At 41.2% G+C, this 24828-nt stretch overlaps 1 protein-coding gene across 4 annotated transcripts in view; it reads right to left on the reverse strand.

Moving 5' to 3' along the window:
- Positions 1-24828, reverse strand: part of cadm3 (cell adhesion molecule 3) — a 131648-nt gene that overhangs the window by 65270 nt on the left and 41550 nt on the right. For all 4 annotated transcript variants that reach the window (XM_054769106.1, XM_054769105.1, XM_054769107.1 and 1 more), the window contains exon 3: positions 10216-10365. In XM_054769106.1, the coding sequence (XP_054625081.1) occupies positions 10216-10365 (150 nt within the window). The remainder of the gene's footprint in view (positions 1-10215; positions 10366-24828) is intronic.

Below are 24828 nucleotides of genomic sequence, written 5' to 3' on the forward strand. Positions count from 1 at the left end.
CTACATGCATCTATCCATCCATTTATCAATCCATTCCTGCATATATGTGCATATCTGTCCATCCAGCTAGTCATTTTTCCATCCATCCACCTATCTGCCAATCTATCCATCTGTTCCATACATCTAATCATCCATCCTTCTGTCAGTCTGTCTATCCATCTAGTCATCCATCCATCAATGTATCTATCATCTCATCATCCATCCATCCCAACACCTACTAACCAATCTAACAATCTGTCTAGTTATGAATCTAGTGATTCATCCATCAATCTACCTATCCCTCAGATCATCAATTTAGTCATCCATCCATCTATTTATCCATCTAGTCATTCATCCATCTATCAATCTCTCTATCAGTGTAGTTGTCAGTCCATGTATCTATCCATCTAGTCATCCGTGCATATATCCATCTATCAGTCTTTCCATCTAGTTATCCTTCTAGTCATCTATCCATATATGAATCTATCCATCCATCTACAGACTGAAATGTTATGACAAAGTGCCGCAGAGTGAGACCAAACCTGTTGTTATAATAAAAGAAGTGCTATCATATTGATTGTGTTGTGCGTGTCTGAGAGTGAAAAGGCCAATTAGTGAATCCCATAGTGACAAATTTGTGCAGGCTTAGTTAACCTTAAAAATAAATGGGCTTTTTTCAAACTTTGAAGTGTCTTGTCTCTTCTTACTCTTGTCTTTCTTTCAACTGTGTCTTCTTTTTAAAGATACTTGAAGAAAGAGCGGTGCTCATGAACACACACACACACACACACACACACACACACAATGGAAAAAGTCTTCTTTATGTTGTCGCTTTCAAAGTCTTTGTTTTTATCGGCGTTTGCTAATACACTCTCCAGAGAGCTACAAGAACTGATGCAATGTGGATCAATGCATGTTTCTTTTTCCCTCTCGCATTTCAATGCGTCAATTTGTCCATGTTTCACTCAAGGATGCTTCACGCTGTAAGTGGCCAAAGCTTCTCCAAACCGTAGGACGCATATTTAATGAAGTGATTTACAAGCGGAGCACACTTAGTGCCCACCTTCTGCCTCTCTCCTCCCACTAGGTGAGAGCTTCCTCGTCCACGATGGTTTGTAAAGCGCCAGGGAGCCATTAGCTCGTTAAACTGCACTGAGACACATCGCAGGTTTGATGCCTGCTGACAGCCCGGGCAACCGCACATGAAAAAATAAATAGGACTATACATAGAATCTCAACAAAACTCTCAAGAAACTGTGTGTGTGCATGACACTTGACATAATAATATAGTAACACATCTTTAAATATACACCATGTGGTCCTGGGTTAAAGTGTTGAAGTGTTGTGCAAACTAAATCTACTTTTGTTCGAAACTACCCAGTTCTGAGCTGAATAGGGACTTTTTTAAATCAAGCAAAACAGTTTGTCTCCACACTGCAACGTGTTTGTTAGCAAACGAGTGAATTTGCATGAGGATGGAATGTGACCTTTATACTGCAGTTTTGCATCAACAAACAACTCATCTGCATTTGCCATTGTGTTCCTGTTTCACAGAATAACTTAAAGATTGTACTTAATGTCTTTTCCTACAATGCTTATAGGTGAAAACTCTGCTCCTGGTTGATACAAAAAAGTAATCAACAATCATTTATGAAAAGCAGACATATTTATTGCCACATTGTTGAATAAACTTAAAATTAATCGGAAAATACAGTACAGTCCTGTGTTTTCATGGGTTTTTTTTCCCATCTAGTGTGTACCTGAGCATGAGTGTTTTTCAGAGCACGTCATTAAAGTCGTATTCATAATTCACGACACCACAAATTTGCAGATTTTTGGTTAAACGCTTTTTTATTTTCTCACAAAAAGGGGCCTTTTTGCTGCGAAAAACACATCTTAATCGTTGGTAGCAATTTATGATGATGTAATAATAACGCATAAAAATCACAAGAGAACAATGGCAATTAAAAAGAGAAGGAGAGAGTTCTGGAGCTGACTCTAATCTAATAATTACAGGTCACTTTTATTGCAAATGTTGATCCAAAATCAGAGGTGAGCATCAGGAGGGAAATGAGCGAGCCGGCAGAGCATAATCATTGAACAAGTTGCAGTGTTTTCTCAGGTTAGTGGTTGTGTGTAGGGACTGTGTGTGTGTGTGTAATTATAATGTACAAGTATGTAAGTATAGTGAGAAGTAAGCTTATCAAATGAAACAAATCATACGCTAGGGGTATGTGTGTCAGTGTTGTCAGGTCTCGAGAGAGAAACAAGGACTAGCTCTCTGAAATCAAGCCCAAAACAGCAGGGAACAAATTCACAACAAAACAAGCCAAAAGTCGCTTATAATAAGCACACCTGGCAACACTGATGTGTGTGTGTGTGTGTGTGTGTGTGTGTGTGTGTGTCTTATTTTTGTTATTTATGTCTTATTTTTTCTTATTATATCTACTATATTGGGTAACACAAGTGTAAAGGTGACTATAGGTGTGTTATTTCATGTTTACAGGGCTCTAATAATGTAAAAAAAAACGTATTTAGAAGGTCGTAAACGGGTTTTCTAAGCTCTACCTGCAAAAATATTTTACTTATAAATAAAAAATCCTACTTGATGGAAATTCACTTATCACGATCGGGTCTGTAACCGATTAACCACGATAAACGAGGGCCAGCTGTATTGTATATCGCAAAACGTCACACTCGACATACGACGCAGTGTTTTCCAAATGGCTCGGTTGAAGAAAATACAGCAATGTCGTCTTTGTCCGGATTAGCAAGTTAATAAAATGAACTTTGGCTGAATATCGTGTTTTAAGTCCGCCATGTCTGTGGAGTGTGTTGATGCTATCATTATGTTATAAGCATAATTGGAGTTTTAAACTTTTCATTTGATTTCCTGGAAAGTGAGAACCAATAAGGCAAATACTCTGAAATGACATTCAGACATTTTATCTTTGGGTAAACACAGCCTTCCTGTTGTAGTTTAATAAAACACTCACTCCTTTAATAAAACATGAAAATGTCAATACAGTGCCCCCAGTCATCTCCTGATAATTTCTCCAATAATTGCAGCTATCTTATCTTTGGCATAAACAACCTCAAAGTGCAACCCAGCAAATAACACTTTTGGACGAGTTGGAATTGTTTGTCGTCTTGTTTGTGCGTCTTAATGCCCCTCATGTTCATTTTTCTGTCTCATTGTCTCCGTCTCCTCGCAGTTTGGCATTAATGCGCTGGAAAAAAAACCATCTGTTTCTGAGCCTTCCTTGCCGCTCTAATCTCTTCTATTAGTGGCACTCCACTCCCGCGCATTCCCTCAAGGCTATCGCTGGGTCCTTAAAAGGGTCTTAAAATAAATGATCAAGAATTAAGGACTTAAAATATATCAACACCGGCTACAGCTATAGCAGAGCCGTTCAGCGTTCATGGCTCCTTCTTGGAAATGTTCACGCCCAAATTAAAGCGGGATTATTCGTCATTTCGTCGGCGTCAATGAACACGACTGGGCTGTGTGTCCTGCAACAATTAAATTCCTGATTTGCTTTATCATTAACGAGGCGGCTCCTGTTTGCAGAATTTTCATTAGCTCTGCTCCATTGCAAAAAAAGGCTGCTTTTCTTAGCAATTTGCTATTTTTTTCATTTAAATATAAGTGCGGCTTTGAAATGTGCAGCTCTTCCTTGGTGGCTGTCGCTCAGCAGGCGCTAAGCTAATTAAGTAGACATCAATTAGTTTCCGCGTGTGAATGGCGATAAAAGTCAGCTTCCCGTCCATGAACTGATGTGACCACATGACAATGTTGGATATGGTGGAGATTTATTACCTCTTGTGTTAATCACTCCTTTGATCAATCACAGCCAAGACCTCTTCTGTCTTTATTTACCTCTCTCCAACCTAGTCTCAAATGTGCGTGACAAGCTTGCTCTTGTGGCAACAAAGCTTTCTAAAACGCAAAAAAAACAAATAACTAAAAAAAAAAAATAAAGCATCCATCATTCTGTCATGGGTTATTTATCGCCGTCCTGCGTCTTTGCGGCATCCCTCTCTGATGTGTCCGCACCACGCCGTCGAGTTGGCAGCAATCGCTGTGACTTGTCGCTCATCGTTTTTGTTTTTTTGCTTCTTGCGCCTTCTTCACGTGTCACGGTGTCTGTGACTCGCACACACGCCACCCGTCACTTTGTGTTCTGTGACAATGCTCTGAGCACCATGTTAGTCGAGGCTTGTGTGAACGTGAAGAGACAAGTGTAGCTAATGATATTGTGGCGTCTACAAAAGTACCGACCATCTTTTTCATTCAAGCACACCTTGATCGCAGGGAACATAAGACATTTGTATGCCCACACCACACTAAAACCTTTAAGCATCTCAATATGTGGAGCAAAATTATGGAACGGATTGGTTTACAAGGTATATGGAATGTTGGGAAGGAAAGTGTCTGATATCATTGATACCTGAATGCAAGCATTTTAGAACTGTCAAAAATAATAGCGCTAACTTATTTATTCAATTAATTACGTATAATCTTTTTGCGTAATTAACGCATGCGCATCATGGCAGGCCACACCACTCTCTGATGATGGCAGACGGAGGCAAGTGTAGCGTCCCCACAGAGTCACACAGTCTGACACTCTTTTTTTAACCGTATTCCTACCTTAACACATCAACAACAGTGCTGACTTCCAACACCATATATGTATCTCCAAGTCGCAAACATGACTCGCCCTTCACCCTACTTTGCAAAAATTCACTTATCACGGCCGGGTCTGGAACCAATTAACTGCGATAAAGGAGGAGGAATTACTATATATTTAATACTGTCTGTCATTTATCATTCTGTTCAATTACAATTAAAACAGGCATATTTCAGACATTGTTACAAATGGTGATTAACCATGATTAATTAATTTATAAACTGATTAATCTGATTACAAATTGCAATCTTTGGCAGCCCTAATTAATTTCTCCTTTATCATATAGTCTGTGTGTTAGTCCTGTAGTCGCCTTTCATTATTTATTAAGCTATCCATCTATTATAAGACATTCTTTATCCTTTTCCGTGCCTGCTGGAAAATTGTAATATGTGAACATGTTCAAAACAGGAAGTGAGCAGACTATCAGTAACTGTCGAGACATGGAAAGTAGGTAGGATTAAATAAACTCTACTTTTGTTTTTCAGGCTAGCGTTATATTGGAGGAAATGTCATGGCAGCCGAATCTCAGCTTCTTATATAGCTGATGTCATGTAGTTCCTTCATTGGATCACAAACTAGTTGAGACTGAATCACTAGCGCCTGTGCTGGTTGCAGTCATTATTAGGGACGTGTCTGTGACTGACAATTTATTTGGCATTTTGGATCAGTGACATGTAAAAGTATCAGTATCAGTATCAGTCTCACTTGATGATGATATTAGGATTTGATGGTTTATTGCTGTTTGCTGCTCAAATTGTGTTGTTCTTGAGATTTTGTACCAGCTGTCCTGTGCTAACAGTCCAAATAAAGCGGCACAGAAAGAAAAAAAAAAAACACTCTACAGGGTGCATCGCCCATGAAGGGCCGTAGCGAGCGTGTAGGTAGCATTCATTTGCCTGTGAAGGGTGTCCAGGTGTTTCCCTGCAGTTGCTGCAGTAGACAGTTGCTTGTTAACATTTTTGCCGTGTTATAAGGAGGCCACATGTCAGGCAAAATACATCAAGAAATATATTAAATCCATTAATAAAGCAGTTTAATCACGTTCGCACAAGTGGCTGTGTTAAAGCGTGACTGGGATTATATGCGAGTAAAAACGAGTCGCGCATAATGCGTGTTGCATGCGTTCAGGATTGACAGATGATTATGCATGAAAAGGTGCGCTATAATAAATTGCTCTCCCGAGGCGTCGTAATGAGAGCTAATTACAAAGTCCTCATTTCCTTGTTTGCTCCGCCGTGAAGTGTAAGCGAAATGAAAGCTGCGCAAATGAATGACATCGTGATCACCTTTTCATTGTGTCAACATCTGTTCACGTCCTCCACCTGCTACCGGATCTCATTTCCTCACCTCGGACTACGTATTTCCCCATGACTGCAAAGGGGGGGGTTCATTTCTTGTATTTATACATGATCATCTTGAATACTGCACAGGGAACCTTTTACAAGATGCAGTGACACTCAACACTGTTGTCTCTCGATGGGTGCTGCTGTTATAGTAAGCAACATACAGTAGTTTAAAAGTTAACTCTTTATGACTGTGTGAAAGATTATATCCATGAACAAGAGTCATTCTTTTCCTGAGGTGGAAAAAAAGAGGTGTCTATATGCCTTAAGTGGACGAGGCACCCGCAGGGTTTTCGCTATATGTAATTAATCGTGGCGCAGCGCCACGACAAAATAAAGGCGGTCACACATTAAAAAAAATAGCGTTTTTTTTTTCAAACTTGAAAACAAATGTTAAGTAATATATTGTATGAATGGATATATATGCTATATAGATACATGTACCTTTCATATATGCACACATTGACTACAATTAGTTTGAAAACAATTTAAAATATCATAAAAATGTTTCACTGCGCTTTATTTTGATAAACATGCACTGGAATCGCCTGTCTGCCACGTGCGACCAGATAAATGTTTGCGACGCGTCTTGTGTTGACGTTCACTTTGTTTCTTATTATTGAGAGAATGAAAAATAGCGTGCAAATTGTTTCCTCAATTGACGACAGTCACTTGTCACAGTCTAAGCCTATCTATGCCAGTGTGTGCGATCGCTCATGTTTGAATCCCATTCGACTTCCTCTCTGGCTGCAGTTAGTTAGCTCGTTTTTGACCCACGGGGAGTGGGTGTCACGTTCACAGGATACATGCTAACTTTGTTTTTTAAAGTGTCACTTAACAATCTTGCTCTCTTGTTGTCATTCTAATACATATTGCTTGTCTTCAAAACACTAGTTGTGTGTAAGTTGTACAACATAAGCACGTAGTGTGTCCAGCTTTAAAATAGTGATGCCATCACAGGGGTCTCCAACAGGTAGCAGTAGCTCATCAGCTGAAAATTTTTATTTGTCATAATTTTTAAAAAGCGGTGGCAGTCCACCCTCCTACACAGCCCACCACCACGACACCACAGGGGAAACCTGACCCGGCAACTAATTTAAGGAAATATTGCTTTTTTTGCTTTGCATTAAAAATTACAGACTTGGATTCTGGCTTTAACTTGGCACTTCGATTATTTTCCACTACATTCCAGAAGTGCACTGGTGGAGTTTCTGCCTCATCCATTTCTTCTCTGCTCATCTCAAGTCCAACTCCACTTTTCAGCTGTCTCCCAAGTGAAGACCAGCCTTGAAGGGCTCCAATCATTGTGGAGAGGAGGCTCATTTTCTCATTTCTGTCTCATGCCGGCCTTCAAAAGCTCCGTCTGGACTTCTCGTTTTCTATCTCACCTCTCCAAGAAAGTTGGCCCCTTGCTATAAAAACTTCTCAGCCTTAGACAGGCAGGTCCCGCCACTATCCTCAAAGCCTTGTCTGTACACTGATATTTTATAGAAACACTGAAGTTTTGACTGTTTGTCCTGCCCGCAAATAACGTTTAAAGTGACTGAATTTTTTTTTTTTTTTTTACTCTAGCCAGTCTGACTACCTTCCGCAATGCGCTATTGGTAGTGTAGTTGTTCATATAGCACACTTTACTGCAGCTGGCAACCATTCCAATGTGTGCATGGATGGATGTGTTGTCATCTACAGTGTGTTCTCATGTCTTGTTTTGTGTCCTTCTCTATTTTTGTTAACTTTAGATTCTCGTGTGATATTCGGTCCACATCTTTCACTCCCCTTTTCCTTAATTTGTCATCATCACCTTTTCCGGAAACAACTTTCTGTCTATACGTTTATACATTTCAAAATGACAAAATTGCTAACATGCTAATGTTAACATGCTAACAAGCTCATAACTAGCATGCTAACACTCTAACCCAGGGGTAGGGAACCTATGGCTCGGGAGCCAGATGTGGCTCTTTTGATGCCTGCATCTGGCTCTCAAACATGTCTTAAAACGATAAAAATGTATTTTTGTTTTTTTGTTCGCTGACCTTTTAATGTACATTACAGAAATCACAGTGTTAAAAATAACACTCAAAATATAAAACTTTGTTATGCATTTTAGTCCATCCATCCATTTTCTACCACAATGCGGGTGGCCAGAGCCAGTGCCAGCTGTCCTTCCAATATTTTCCGGGTCAAACACCAAAATTCGATTATCACTGGATAATGCGGTAGCCTATTCGCGGTAGCCTATTCGCATGAACTTCCCTTCCTTAAATCAAATAGTCAGATCGCTAATTCTGGAAAAAGAAAAAGATACGGAGTACGGTGCAAAAGCACGCAGCACCAGAAGTCGCATTAATGGTAAGAAGTAATTTATTTATTATTGGATTGCTTCAGTGTAACAATGTTAATAAAAAGAATAACTTTAGAGGTCCTCCTTAAAAATGCCCACATTTACTTGTACTCAATGTTAAAAAATATTATATGGCTCTCAAGGAAATCCATTTTAAAATATGTGGCTTTTATGGCTCTCTTAGCCAAAAAGGTTCCCGACCCCTGCTCTAACCTGAAAACAGTGTGTATGTATATTTTTATCTTTGAAAAAACAGATAAGCTAACATGCAAACACCTAGCAGGCCAGTGCTGCTAACATGCTAATGGTTAGCATGCTAGCGTCTTTGACTGGGTTGGACAAGTTGCCTGTTGATTCGTTTGAGCACTGCTGCCACCTCGCGAGAGGCTTGTGTATCATTCAAGCATGCAGGCAGCCAATACAATAACACACAGTTTTGGGGAGCTGATCAAAGGATCTAAGTGGTCTACCAAATCACACATCACCACATCGAACAGTGCAGCCCAACTACAGTATTTAACAGTGCATCTTCAATATTTACAATTGTACAGCGTCAGAAGTAACATGAGCATGTATTCTGTATTTATGTAGGGATTTAATCTATGTGGAAACCTTGGAAACACTTCCTGAATCTCTTCTTCACGCACATATTGGCTCTAAACAAGCATTACTGCCCTGTGCTGCATGCACCCTGAATTACAGCTCTGGAGTTCGCACCCGAGCGGACGTTTTGATGTATCAATGATTAAAATTGGTTGAAAACTGTGGGAATAGTTAACCGTCAAAAAAGGGTGGAATAAAAATAAATAAATATAAAATAACAAATAGATGAAAAGTGGTCAGACAGCAAACTGGTTGAGACAACAGCACCTCTGCTGGTTGCAGCCAGGTAGTGCAATGGGATTTTTCCCTAAATGACTTTCTTCAGGTGTCTGCTAAAACACTGTGAGGAGTTTCATAGCCATACCTGTCAACCCTCCCGTTTTTAAATCAATGTATTTTGCCCATCTTTCCCGTCGCTCTCCTGTTTATATAGTTTCCTGTAAATGCGGAGGTTCACTTATTTTCCGGAAAATGTCCCTTATATTCAAATGCAGGTTGACAGGTATGCTAATAGCGTGACTTTGGCAAGCAAATGCATTTCCATGTGGACCCACGCTAAGAGATAGGGTGAGGAGCTCAGTCATCCAGGAGGACCTCAGAGCATCTACAGTAGTCCCGATGCCTCCATGACGCCTCCCTGTTGAGGTGTTCCAGGCATGCCGAGCCAGGAGGAGGCCCAGGGGCAGACCGAGGACACGCTGGAGAGATCATGTCTCACAGCTGGTCTGGGAATGCCTTGGTGTCCTCCCGGTGGAACCAGAGACCGAGAAGTCTGGACTGAGACTGCCGCCCCCACGACACAGACCCAGATAAATGGAAGAAAATGGAGGGGTGGATGGTGCCATAAGGAGCAAAATGCTAGTTTGTGTGTTACTTTAATTTTTTGTGAAATGTTTTCAGTTGTGTTTCCTCCCCACCGCCAGCCCCACTGAGACCTCCATCTGTAGCACCGCTTGGCTCCCCAGCATCAAGTCTGTTGTGTGATGTTGTATAATTCATAATGGACAATTAAACATTTGGTCCCTGAGAAATTCCTTCCTTTCCTTTCCTTTCACATTTTTGGACTTTATCAAACTCCATCTATCAGGTCCAGCCAGAGACATATGTTAAAAAATATATGTTAAAAACATTAATTTTACACCAAAGCGACTTTATTTAGTGCAACTTTGAGCCTCCTGGTAATCGCATTGCCATTGAACTTACTCCAGGCAATAATGGTACTTCCTGCTAAAGTCCTTTCTTGTTGTGTTTCACTCACCTCTCTTCTCTCCGAAATATAGCGTCTGCTGGGCCGTGTTGGACCACTGCAGGGACGAGTTGTCGCTTTCGGCCACCCGGCAGGTCAGCTTGACTGTGCCGCCCACCGACACCATCTCGTCGGAAGTGACGGGCTGCAGGGGGTCGTCGTCTGGGCGGGGCAGAGAGGAAAGATGTCACATATGAGTGCAGTGTGTCATGACACGCCACAGACACGCTGACAGGGCAATACAAGAAGCATAAATATTTGCACAGGCTGACATGCACGTCTGATAAAGCTACAAAATGCATTACTACTCCCCCAGTCTTCTTTCTACATCTCTTCCTGTGCTTGTCAGATTATCTGTATGTCTTTATCTGACTGAACACTCACAATGTACAAACTCACAATGTACACAAACAGCAGGGGGCTGTCACAGGGACGGACAAAGAGAGAAATGGAATGCTGCAAGAGAGTGATGAGTCAATAGCGAGCTGACGTCCACAGAGCGTATAGGACTGGCCCACCTTTTTGGCTACACCTCTTTTTAATAATGTTTTCACATACTGTATGTGTGGAAGTACAGTATTACATCAATTACCCAGAAGAAATCACACAAAAAGGGAAATATACTACATTTTCACTAAAACCTGCAGTTCAATAAGCATCTAATGCAGGGGGGGTGTCCAAAGTCCAGCCTGGAGACCATTTGCAGCCCAGTAGAACTCACTTAAGTCGGTTCCGTTTATGTCGCTAACACCTCTGTCCAACAACTCATCAAGTCCGGGTCCACCATGCAGACATGTCTTCTGCTGAAGCTATTTCATCAACAGCTTTGCAATGTGCACTTGCTCCCCCTGTGTGACCGGACTGGAACATTATCAACTGCAACTTCTGACTGATTTGGGGTCAGATTTTTGCCTTTTTACCTTTATCAACAGTAGAACAAATTAAGAAACGGATCATCCAACATTTTCATTTATATCATGGTTAATTGGTTCCACACCCGACCATGATAAGGGAATTTCCACAAAGTAGGATTCCCTATTTATAAATGGAATATTCATAATTAGAGCACAGAAATCTAATTTACGACCTTATAAATAGGGTTTTTAACATTATTACCGCCCTCTAGACATGAACTGACACACCTACAGTCACCTTTACACTCTTATTACCCAATATAGTAGACATATGAGAAAATAAGCTCTTTAAGACATAAATAAGACTCGTGCTTGTGTGTGTTATAAGTGTGTTCCCTGGGGAGAAGAGTGAGTGACGGACGGGGAAGTGACGCTGGGGGTTCAGAGTTGAGTTTCAGCTCGCCGTGGGTTACGGCCACAACAGTAGCGAATGTTTTTATTCTAGATTTTTATTAGTGATTATTGTGCCTGTTGTTAGATAATTCAAACCTGCAATAAAACAAGTCCAGCCTCACCAAACATGACAGTAACAGTACTGACACCTAGTCACTAGTGTAGAATACAAAGTCAATGTTTTTGAATGTGTTGTTTGAATTTTTATTTTAGTTCATTTAGCTATTTTATGCTTATAAATGCTTAATTTAGGCAAAAAATATGTAACATTTGCTTAAATATGCATATAAATATGCATAAAATAGCCCATATTCAACCAGCATGATTGAATTAATATATTTTGGAAAAAACGTGATACAGTGAAGCCGTGAAATTCAATCCACTAAGTGGCGACGGACAACTGTACCCTAATATCAGAGTAGATCAGAGGTGTCAGGGGTGCATAGCACTACGCATAGCACTCGCCAGATTGTCGCATTAACGGAAACTGCTAGTGAACATAGAATCTTGCAGAAATTGACATAATGTGATTGAAATATTGTCACCATGAGGAGAAATATTTCCCCAGCAGCCTGCAGATTCATTCATGGTGGTCTTTCCTCAAACACGAACCCACCCCTCCCTGAAGCGGCCAACAGAAACGCTGGCTAAGTCGGCAAAGTAACTTGGAAAGTCATCTCTTACTTGTCAGCTAGCATGAGTGGAACTGTGGGTTAGCAGAGCATGCTAGTGTGACTCAGGTGGTATGAGTGTGTTTACAACGTGTTGCATTTCCCGCTTGTTCATCCATCCATCCATTTTCTATACCGCTTCTTCCTCATTAGGGTCGCGGGGGCATGCTGGAGCCTATCCCAGCTGACTTCGGGCGACAGGCGGGGTACACCCTGGACTGGTCGCCAGCCAATCGCAGATTTCCCGCTTGTTAATAAAGCAATTAGAATTGCATCGCAACTATGTCTCCCTTAACCCTTTTATTCAGTGACACAAAAAGCATACACTCTGTGGTGGTAAAATAAGCGTAAAAACGACCCTATATGTGTGGAGATGCTTCTTTGAGGCAGAATCAGTGGACATCGGACGACATTACTTCTTCCAAAAGGTGATGGCTCAAGCCAGGAGAAGATGTGCCGAGTCCGGGCTTGCCTTGGAGCTAATTAGATGAGCTAACATTTTGCATCATCATTGTTGCACTAGTAGTAGTAGCAGTGACACTGGAAGAGCACAACATTGACAATTTGCATGCTTTGAGGAACAGAAGCAACACACCCACATTTTTTAAATGTAAAATGAAAATCATTCAATAAGTCATACTTTAATAAGCAGTCAGTACATCAATGCCTAACAGTTACAAAGCAATGCACTTTTTAGTAGCACACGTTTCTTCATTCTTAATTTAGTTCAGCGGTATCCAAGTTCAGTGGTATCTGGGGGCCATTGGTGGCCTGCGACTCGTTTTTTATTGGGCGCGGCACATGGTACAAACATAATTAATAGGTGTATCGCAAGATGTCGTGAGATTAAAACATGACAAGATTTATCGTTCAGAAAAATTAATTCTCGTGGGCACCAGGCCTGGGATGATAATAAATAAATGAATCAATCACACAATAAATGAAAATGAACTCGATCATTTTTCTGGCTTTAATATATTGCTATTTCCTCGTCTCCCGCCTCCAAACAGGAAGGCAAGAGGATTCACTCTGTGCATTGGTTTCAACACCTTGCCGCATTTGTTCCATAGAACAACAGCATGACCGGAGTGAGCCCTTTTGTCAGTCATTCAGTCTCTTTGTCTTGGTGGGTGGGGGCAGGGCTGGTAGTATACACAGAGAGTGCAGAAGAGTGTAACTTAGTAGAAATTAAATGAGTAAATTGCAATATATTGTCAAATATTTTATAAATATTTTGTCATTGTACTTTTTTTGTACAGTAATGTTAAAATCTCATCTCGTTCCCGTAGACCAAACCTCGTGTATCGTCTCGTCCTCTGAAGTGAGTGTCTCGTGACACCCCTAATAATTACACACACAAAAAACAGGCAAAAATGGGGAAAATTGGGCTACATTGACAATGTTAACAAATAACACAAAGCTTTGTCTTTAATTATACTACAAGTTTTGTTTCGTTGAAGCTTTTTACAAAATATTTTTTTTTTTTAAACATACAAATATCAAAGTGGCCTCCGCATTCCTTGACTTTTCAGTATGCGGCCCTTGGTGGAAAAAGTTTGGACACCCCTGGACTAGATGCTAAGCTGGGGGAGGTAGCTACCACCAGCCGAGTTCATTTGTCATTGAGTGGAGTAGGTCATATGTTTCATTGTACCGTCAAACCTCCGTTTTCGTATGATTCAGTTTTCCACAAAAATTTTCGCCAAAATGTTTCCTCGGTTCTCACACACTGCCGTTACCGCGTAACAAAATGTTGTATTTTACCTTTGGTACATTGAATTTTGTGGTATCAACAAAGATGTGGACGGACAATACTCAGCCATCACCCATCACTCACCCAACACCAAATCTGGCGACACTTAGCTGACACAATATACGGGATCCAATAAGGTACATTCATTTGGTAAACTCAAATGAAAATGTTACACGAAGTAGTCCATTTGCCGCATCGACAATAAGTTCTATTGCTAAGATAAGGTCTAAGCTAATATGTAAAAGAGAGCTCTGAGCTCTGCCTGCCCATGGTGGTGGCGATGTCTTCATTTCCTACTTGCGGCTGAACACGCCCAGATTACTGTGGCCTGTACGAGATGTTTAATCACTATAGTGTGTTTTTCCATCTTCCACGCGTCCATAATGCCTGCTGTGTTATAAACTAGAGTTGCTACAGAACCAGTCTCACTGGGACAGGCGTTATGGAAATGCAGGTCAGAGGGAACAAGAATTTAAATGACCCAGCATAATGACAGGGATTCTGGAGGCTGGGGTCTGCACCTGGAATGCCACCAAAAGCCTTGAAGAGTGGATTGTGTGAGGGTGTGACAGCATTCAAACGATGGCATTTAATGGCACTCCCTTGATAGAGGGTAGGGGAGCGGGTTAATTCTTGATGCATTTCAATTTGAGAGGCACAGCCCGAGCAGAGGGAGAGATGTGCATGAGAATTTGCTAACTGATATTAAACATAGTCACTGTGATGCTGCCAGGCCCCCCCCCTACCCAACCACCCCATCCTCCCATACCTCCCTTCCACCTTTCATTCCCACTCATCTCACTCCTCACTCAGTGTAATCTGCAGCGAAAACAAAAATGTGGCAGAGCCGACGACAAGGCTGAGCCAAAAGGAGGGAGCATCTCTGAAGAGCCTGAAAGCAGCCTGGAAATATGGCGTGTATCAATAGTTTAATTGGAAGCACATTATCAAGCAGCAGACAGCTTTAGAGTCAAAGTGGAGCGTTATCGCATCCTCGCACCGGTGGTGGAATTGATTTTTTTTTCAGCTAAAGTGTGCCTCCGTGGAACTTCCATCAAGCATTTCAATCAGGCATCTCAGTACAGCCTTGGTCATTTAAAGGGCTACACGGCCAGTTTGGCATCGCATTAGTGCGTGTTTAATATTAGAAATGGACAAACAGGAGCAACATTTGTTCCCTGTGAAATCAATGAGCAGCTTAAGGGCTAAAAGGAATTTTTGGCAAATGTCCTGTATTGGTGGGTCCCCAGTGCCGATCTCCAGTTTTCATTTTGTCTCGGATTTTCATACAATATTGCATGGATGCTAACGAAGGTGAAACCGCCCCAACGACCATCGTTGGTGGGCGGCGACCCCACTCTACTGTATCCTAACGATGGTCATTTGACACCACTAAGGGCCAATAATTCCTGTCTGGACCTGCCTCCTCCTTTAGAGGATAAATAGATTAGCTCTTGGACCAGGCTCTCAGACTAGAGCTGTCCTATTTAGTCTGACTGGTGAGTGTCCGACTTAGTCTTTGAGCATGAACTAGACTACAGCTGTCCTATGTAGTCTGACTGGTGTGTGTGCCACCTAGTCTTTGAGCATGAACTAATGAAGCCTGCTCGGATGAGAGGCGAAACGTCTTCTAAGGCAACCCGAACAGTCCAGTTGTGATCGATTGAATGCCCTGAGAATCATATTTACACTGACAATATTTTTTTGCACATCCATGTTCAATTTCGCTTTTCGAGGTCACAGGCAAGCTGGAGCCTATCCCAGCTGACTTCGGGTGAGAGGCAGGGTGCACCCTGAACTAGTCGCCAATCAATCACAGAAATTTATCATTTTTAGGATCATAGTTTGAGAGAAGAGCTGCTGCCTATATCGGTATCGTTTGATATCTATCGGTAAGTGCTGGACAACATCGGTAATATCATATATGACTAAGAAAGTCAATATCGAGCATATCATCGAAGGAAATAAATTGGGGAAAATCCTTAGAATATCCTAAACATCATTTAGAAGAGACCATTAAGCCATAGCAGCCTTCATTTTGACACTTTCACTGTAGAGCTGCAGTGTGTTTAAGAGCTGTGAGTTTGTGTTAAGTTCATCTAAGCACGCCTGGGGGGCATGAACGTGTGGTCAAGTGCATCATGGATTAGTCGCCTTTCATAACTAACCCTCGCGGCCAATCGCACTCCTTCATTGTGGTGCCAACGCTCAGGCTGACCGCAATCGACTCTGACGTGTTCTGCCCCGACTTATGTGGCATCTTTGGCCTCAATGCCAGCCTTTCTTTTTATTGAGCAGCATTTGACCTCAGATGAACACGCATTTGTCATCACCTTTACAGCTTAAATCAAAGCTGCCAATCTACACACTACACATTGCCATGGTTTTTGTGTGCGTACCTGTTTAAATAGCGTTTAAAAGGTGGCGTACATCAGAATCTCAAGGACAAATATTTCACCATATGCAGTCTCTCCAAACTAAATAAATTGTGATCATAACAACAAATTAGTTTAAAGAAGCAAAACAAACAGCAAAAATTATTCTTTCCTGTCCAGTGTTACGTTACAAATTTTAACAAGGAAGTGACAATCCTCAACCCATCAGTGGACAGCAATGTGTTTAGCTCCGCCCTCAAAAATGAAACAAACCGTACCATCTTCAGTCTTGGCTGTGCCGCAGCGTAATTACGACACGGGCCCTTCTGGCGTCTTCATCCTGTTAATAGCTCTTTTGCTGGGGCTGAGTGCACAACTTCCAGTTCTCTGTCAAAACGCTACGGGCACATCCAGCTCCGCCGAAGGGTTTAAACTGTGATGCCTTGTGATGCGGAGAAATGATGAAGTCTTTACTTTGCCTGGCACCACAACAATTGGAAAGTGCAAATATTTTGGGACGTTTTCCAATAGAAACGCTGTGAAAAGCGTACCGAACTGAATCGTATCGTAATCTTTGGTGGGGACTGGCCGCTGAATGCGATGAATGTAAGTAGACTTGGCATTATGGCGGTATGAATTCCTATCTGCACAATATCACACCTTCCACCTGTTTTGAGCTGTTCACAATGAAACAAAACAACCACACCTGCATCTGAGGGGCAATGTGACATTTTAAATTCACATCCACCTTTCCATTTCCACATCCAACCCACTGCCCATACTGCTGTGAACCTGAGTAAGACTCAAGTATGATATTTAAAGAAAAACAATTTACACGTTTCTTCGCCAACTGCCAGGAGAGACAACACAGAGGTAAGATAATTCTTGGTCTGATGGATGCATGTGTGTGTGTGTGTGTGTGTGTGTGTGTGTGTGTGTGTGTGTGTGGTGGAGGGGGGAAACAAGTGAAAATATAATTTCAAAACAAGAATAAGGCGGCGGCGTGGCGAGCGTGAGGAAGTGTGAGAATTGTCATTTCAGTCAGTAAATGCAACAAGCGACAATTCCCAGCGGCCTTATTTAAATGATGTACGACAACGCCCACGTTGTCATCCCGAGTAGCATTTAGCACAATTGGAAACTGTGCGGTGGGAAGTATCCCATCTATCTTCATCATCCTTCACACAGCTGTCACAAAGGCAAAGAAGTAGGCCTCTTAAGTATGATGGCGCATACGGCCATCTGACACTACATTTGATACACCTGCACTAATGAGATCCAATAATAATCTAATAATGTTAAAAACCTGTATTTAGAGTGTCATGAACAGGTTTTCTATGCTCTAACTACAAAAATATTCTTTTCATTAATATTGACTCCTGTCACGGTCAATTCTGGAACCAATTAACCTCAATAAACAAGGGATTACTGTGTAGGGGTGTTATTTCATGTTTAGAGGGCTCTAATAATCATATTTAGAAGGGTCGTAAATAGGTTTTCTATGCTGTAACTACAAAAATATTCTTTTCATTAATATTGACACCTGTCACGGTCAATTCTGGAACCAATTAACCTCGATAAACAAGGGATTACTGTGTAGGGGTGTTATTTCATCTTTAGAGGGCTCTAATAATCATATTTAGAAGGGTCGTAAATAGGTTTTCTATGCTCTAACTACGAAAATATTCCATTGCTAAATAAAGAATCCTACTTCACGGAAATTCACTTATCACAGACAACCAATGAAACCGCGTCAAACGAGGGATGACTGTACAGTACTTTGCCAGGGCGGGACAACCACCTGGTGACAAATTCTGCAGGAAAATTATGATTTGTTTCAAGTTTTAACTTGAATTGATCAATTGGTTTGAGACTGGAAAGTAACAAGTAACTTTCGGTCAAGTACAGATGTGCATCGGTTTTCAGCATTAACTCATTCAATCCCAGCCAGTTTTCAAAAGACAACCCCTTCTGTACGGGCCATTTTAGAAGAGTTGACTGATCTTTCAAGGCACACAGAATATGATGTTCTATGGCAACAGTACATAAACATGGAACCTACCAAAAGGTAGTAGGTTCATCAGAAAAACCTTTTTCCGTTTTTAGTAATCAGCAGTAGAACATAGGTAAGTTTCAGAAAAATATCAGTCGCCGACTAAAAAAGGGTGAAAACAAGCTCTTTTGTGAAAAGATACATTTCAAGCATAACTTTCACTTTGACTGCTGAAATATCTAAACAATTATACCACAACATAAACAACACAAAAGTTTTGGAGTTTTTTTACATCAAAATAACAATTTATTTACAAATATAACACCATGGACTATTTACAATTTTCACATTTGGAACTGAACTATGTGAGTTGGAACAGAACTATGTGTGCGCATGTGTGTGCACGTGTGTGTGTGCGTGTGCATGCGTTAAAATTTCCCTACAATGTACAGCTGAGTGAAATTGTTGATTTACAATGCTGTGTTTTTATTGTGAACATTCTCAAAACCTGCATTTACATTTTTGGTGCAATATTTTCGTTCCAGGTGCTGTTGCAAGGGGGACTCTTTATAGCGCCGCACACAGGAAGAAAAGCGTGTCCCCTGCCATAACGTGGACGTGTGAGCAGCTGAGGTCAGTGAATGCTGCAGTGTTTGCCTGCTAATAGTGTGCCCTCCTTGCAATTGTTCCACAGAAATAAATGTGCAGATCCTGACTTGGTGTGTGTTCTTCAAACCTGATGCCATTACAAGTCTGCAACAAATGTGTAATTTTATGCAAGGTTTTCCACTTCTTGTCTCTCCTTCCTCTCATGAGCTCTGCCAAGCTTTTATCCAGTTTTTATTGCATTAAAATTGCTCTCAAGCCTAATCCATTGGTGAGGAGTTGCATCATCACCTCGTTTAGGCTCTCATGCAAAAAAACGTAAAAGATATATAAAATACGTTGGGATCGGGCATTCAGGTTTATAAAAACATATACAGGTAACTACGTTTTACATATAACTAGCAAGGCAATTTTTCCCATAGGAAATAATGTAAATCCAATTAATCCATTCCAGATGCCAAAAATTATTAACAAAAATAAATTTGATAAAGAATAATTATAGGTTTATATGCAGAAAACAACTGAAATAATTACAAATGACGAATGGATGAAACTTACTACTGATGCAGACTTTCCAGACATCCTGGCGAGATGGAATTCAATAGTGTTTCTCGCCTTCTTTATCAAATTGCTGGCATTCGCAAATTTCTTTGGCCCCATGGTGGGTTTTTTTTTAGCAGTTGCGCTCCATAAAAAATGCATTCAGGGTGAGTCACCAACGCGCAGGGTTCTTTGTTTGAGCACTCGATTTTGTGTAACGATACCGGACGATACAGTACAAGGAAAATGGCCAGTTTGTAAAATGCAATATTGTACAAAAACTAGGGCATAAGAGAAGCGAGGTTTGCCTGTTCATTTTCAATGTTGCTTTACTTTTACTTAACAGACGTCTAGACCTTTCCTTTCTCATGTACTCAAGTAAAATTTATGAAAAATAAATGTACTTTTTCTTGAGTACTGTACAGCATTTTAGCATTCTTCCACCTCCGCTACCAGCTAAATAACCAAATAATTAGACACACCACTGCAAACTAGAACCACAATAATAAACACTATGTTGAATTAATACCTCAAAAATGACCGTTATTGTGTGTGCCTAATGAAGTGTCTATGTAATTAATGTGAATGAAGTGATCTTTGATAAAATACAAAAACAAACCACAGATGGTAAAAATTCAAACCGCATCTCCATGTTCCCGCCTCTTTTCCTCCATCTGTCTGCCTCGATCGCCCCTTCTTCCCCCTCGCCTCTCCATCTGCCCTCCGCCTGCTCCCCCTCTCTCATCCCTCCTTGTCTCCCCGTCCTCCTGTTGAGCTTCCTTCCCCTCCTCGCCCTCCTTGGCTGGCTGACAGCGCCGGTGTACAAGGGAGTCATGTGATTGGAGATGCTTGATAGCCAGGAAATGATGGGAATTTATTGTGAATGTATGTGTGTGTGTGTGTGTGTGTGTGTGAGAGAGAGTTATCTGCAAGTTCTCAGCAGCAGCTTTTCCTACCAAACCCCCCCTTCATCTTATTACATTGGCTGGAGGATTTGTTTGCATGCTGCTGTTTGTTTTACAGAAGGAATTTATCAGCAAGTGTAGCAGTGCAGAGGCCCAAGTGTGCGCATCTGGCTGATTTATGAGGCTTCTCCTTATTATCTGCATTGAAGTGTGTGTGCATGTGTGGCTGTGCTACTGTGTGGAATGTATGTGTGTGTGTGGCGGGGAGGATAATGTTGTGTAGCCGTGCAGCAGCATACACACAATGTTGTGCATCATGGCAATGCTGCTAGCATTGGATGAGGGAAGACAGCCAGCAGGGTAGAGTTTGATCTGTTGGATACGGTATGCATGGTGCGATGCGGGCCATTACACACAGACACACACACACACATAATACACAAGTACAGGAAGTAATACAATAGGATGGGACAAAGAATACGCTTGATTCTGCATCAAGTAAACCTGCAGCACACACACTCACACACTACATGTGCCGTATCCTCCCCCAAAAGCATCAAACCATGCCCATCTGTCCCCAAACCACTCCCCTCCCCCAGGGTGAGTAATCCTGTGTTAGTGTGTGTATGGGCATATACAGTATGTATGCGTGTGCGTGTGTGTGTGTATGTGTGCCCTTCAGGCCACCTCTACCCTCCTAAAGACCCCAAGCAGCATACCCCACACCATCCCATTGTAAGCCTCTAATCTAGTTATCATCCCGCCCATCATGTGATTATTCACCAAAGAGTCCCTTTTCCCGCCTGGCATGTGTCACCAAAACACAAAACACACTCGGCTCTTCCACCTGCAACTCTTATTGTGTTTCTGCAGTGAGATGAGCGTTTACGCTGTTACATGTTTTTATTGTCATGGAGAAGCGGCACACTTAAACTAGACATGCACTGTACCATTTCAGTAGCGTCATCTATCAATTCCAGCTTTCACAGCACCATTTGACAACGTATATGAATCAACGTATCTGGAAGATGCCACTTTTGACGTCTGAAGCGATATCAGATACAGTCATTTCAAAATATATTCATTAATAATGCATCGCTGTTTTGTGGTTGAATACAGTGAAGTATTAGTAAAAAAAAATATGCATATTTAAGCAAATTTTATGTATTTTTTGTCTAAATTAAACATCTTCAAGTATAAAAATGCCTAAATGAAATTAAACGCAATTACTGTATAAAGTATTGAGTAAGTGTATTGAAAGACGTGTTGATATGTAGTATTCTACACTGGCCACAAAGTGTCATTAACGTTACGTTAGGAAGTACTATACAGAAACCGGAAGTAAAAGAATAACAAAGAACTTTCCCAGTGCTAATGTAAGTATATATTATTTCCTATTTTGTCTTATTATGTCTACTATATTGGGTAATACGAGTGTAAAAGCAACTATAGGGGTGTTATTTCATGTCTACAGGGCTCTAATAATGCTAAAAAATATATTTTGAAGGTTGTAAATAGGTTTCCGATGCTCCAACTATAAAAATCTTCCATTTATAAATAATGAATCCTACCTTGCAGAAATTTACTTATCACGCCTGGAACCATTTAACCCCGATAAATGAGGGATGACTGTATGCCGATATTGTTCAGCACTTCACATTACCAATACCGATACTGGCAACAGCACTTCCCGTTAACTAATGTCATGTAATGAACACATTATGCTTCCTGTACTGTGATGCCACTGGATGCGTTTCACAAATAAACACTGTTTGTGCAAAATTGCAACTTGCAATCCAAGGTATAGAAAAACTGCAATATTTATTTTAAACTTAAAAACTTTAAAATTGTCTCAACAAAATAGTCATTAAAAACATCATGACCAGTAAGTCAACTACTATAACATGTCGTCGTACTATCAACAGCAATGATACAATTTGGAAAGCTGCACATTTGTATGTGGCACAAACATCGGTATTAGAACAAAGTAAAGTGCAAAGTATGAAGGTCTGGACTAATACAATCAGTGATGATAACTGGTTAGTTTTTTTCACTAGCACTGATGACGTCTTATCATTATTTTGCTACCTCGCGCTTTGTGTGACTGAGTGATTCTTCCTGAGCTGTGACATTAGATTAGAAGTATTAAAGGAAAACACCTTACACCCCCTTGTTTAATCAACGCTTTACACTCATTGCAAACTGCATATGTACCATCCAAAGGCGAAGCTTGGAAATAATTGCAGACAGTGGAAATACTAAGCTTGTAAGCTTGTTGCTCTGTGGAGCACACTGCAGTTTGATGAGGTCTCACTCACCTCCCGATATCAATACTGGCAGAAAAAACGATACCGGTATTGCCAATATCGGGGGACAATATATCATTATATACTGTATATATAATTATTATAATATACTGTATTAACGGACATCCCTAGTCCTTGAAGCATCACAGCCACTAGGGGGGCATATTTAGGAGGGATTGCTATGATATGCTCTGATGTAATAACTCTCAGCATTTATATTTATACTTTAAATGAATTTGTCCATTTTAGTTAAAACAAATTTACTGGCTTCTCTTGTAGGATTTAAACACCCCCCACCTGTCATCTTTGCACAAACAATTTTTAGCCACCCATTTCTCATCCAGCTTGCCATTCCCCCCCCCCCCCCCCCCCCCCACCACCACCACCACCACCACCACCACCATGATAGTTCTAGAAGACTCAAAACAACCCCTCCCCAACCATCCTCTTTGATTCGAAACCCCCCTCCAAGCACCACCAGCAGCTCAGACCCGGCCCGCCCTCTGCTGCCTGTCAAACATAGTTAATTAAGACAGCCCCCCACCACTACCGACCAACCGGACTCTCACATAACACTCACGATCGCAGAGCAGCTCCACCAACCTCTGAAAACGAGAAAGAATAGAGCATGCTGGTTGATGGAAGGAGAGGTTGTTATGAAGGGTCGCTTGGGAGGCAGCGGGGAGGGCCGGGGGGTGTCAGCTCACAGTAAAAGGGCGGCAGCATCACCGCTGACAAAATGGCAAAGAATACAAGTTTGCCAGGAAGAAGAAGGAGGAGGAGACAAAAGGGACGGCGAGGAAGGAAGTGAAGGACTCGGAAGACATAAGCACGTATGGATGGATGATGGCAATGAGGGTAGATGACAGGGTGACGGCATGCGGGGAACTGGAGCATGGTGAAAAATGTAGAAAGTCAAAGAGGAGACCGAAACAAAAAGAAAATGGAACGATGCTGACAAGTGGCGAGCATAAATGAGTGCGCTGATAAACAAACAAAAAAAAAAACACACAAAACCACCAAGAACACGACTAGAGAGAAAGCAGACCTCCACCAAGGCCAAACAATCCTACACATGACTCATTTGATGCTTGGAGAGTCTTTCAGGTGGCAGTAATGTGCATCGGCTGCCACATAAAACAGCCTTTTCATCACAGCGCCATCTGCTGGGCGTTTAACACGGTCACCGTTGCAGCCAAAACCAAAAAAACAAATCTTGACTCATGTATAACTACTAGAGCTGCAACGATGAATCGATGATTCATCGATTATCCTATTAATCGACAACTATTTTGGTAATAGATTAATCGTTTCATTTAAAAATGTACTGTAGAATGTACTGTCAAAGTCCTGACCTGAATCCTATGGAGATATTGTAGCATGACTTTAAAAAGGCGGTTCATGCTCAAAAACCCTCCAATGTGGCTGAATTACAACAATTCTACAAAGATGCGTGGGCCAAAATTCTGCCACAGCGCTGTAAGAGACTCATTGCAATTTATCGCAAACCGACCGCTGTCAGGCTCTACAACACCTGCACCTCCTGAACCATGTTGTAGTCACTATGTATTCTTTACACTGTATTCTTTACTTGTGTATCTTGCTTGCTGCTGTAACAAGTGAATTTCCCTGCTGTGGGATAAATAAAGTACAAATACAAATACAATACAATACAAACACTTGATCGTAGTTGTTCCTGCTAAGGATGGCCCAACTAGTTATTAGGTTTAGGGAGCAATCACTTTTTCACACAGGGCCATGTAGGTTTGGATGTTTTTTCTCCCTTAATAATAAAAAGTTTAATTTATAATTATATTTTTATATATTTAATATATAAAGTCTATACCAGACTGTGTCAACTTTGGAGCAGTGGTAAACATGATGTGGATTCATGTACATTCCCACCATGTTGCTAACACAAGTACATGGTTATGTACCGTAAATTCCGGTGCATAAGTCACACCGATATAAGCCGCTACCACTAAATTTAGAGGAAAAATAGTTCTTATATACAGTAAGCCACACCGGTGTATAAGCCGAACGTGTCCATGTCATAAAGTGACATATTGTGGTGCGCATGGGTCCGTGAGGACCAGTCAGTTCGTTATTTTTCTTTCAGTTCTTTACAAGCTTGTCAACCCATTGGAAATTCCAGGGGGTCATTAGTCA

The sequence above is a fragment of the Dunckerocampus dactyliophorus genome, chromosome 2 (genome assembly GCF_027744805.1).
Source record: "Dunckerocampus dactyliophorus isolate RoL2022-P2 chromosome 2, RoL_Ddac_1.1, whole genome shotgun sequence".
Taxonomy (NCBI): Eukaryota; Metazoa; Chordata; class Actinopteri; order Syngnathiformes; family Syngnathidae; genus Dunckerocampus; species Dunckerocampus dactyliophorus.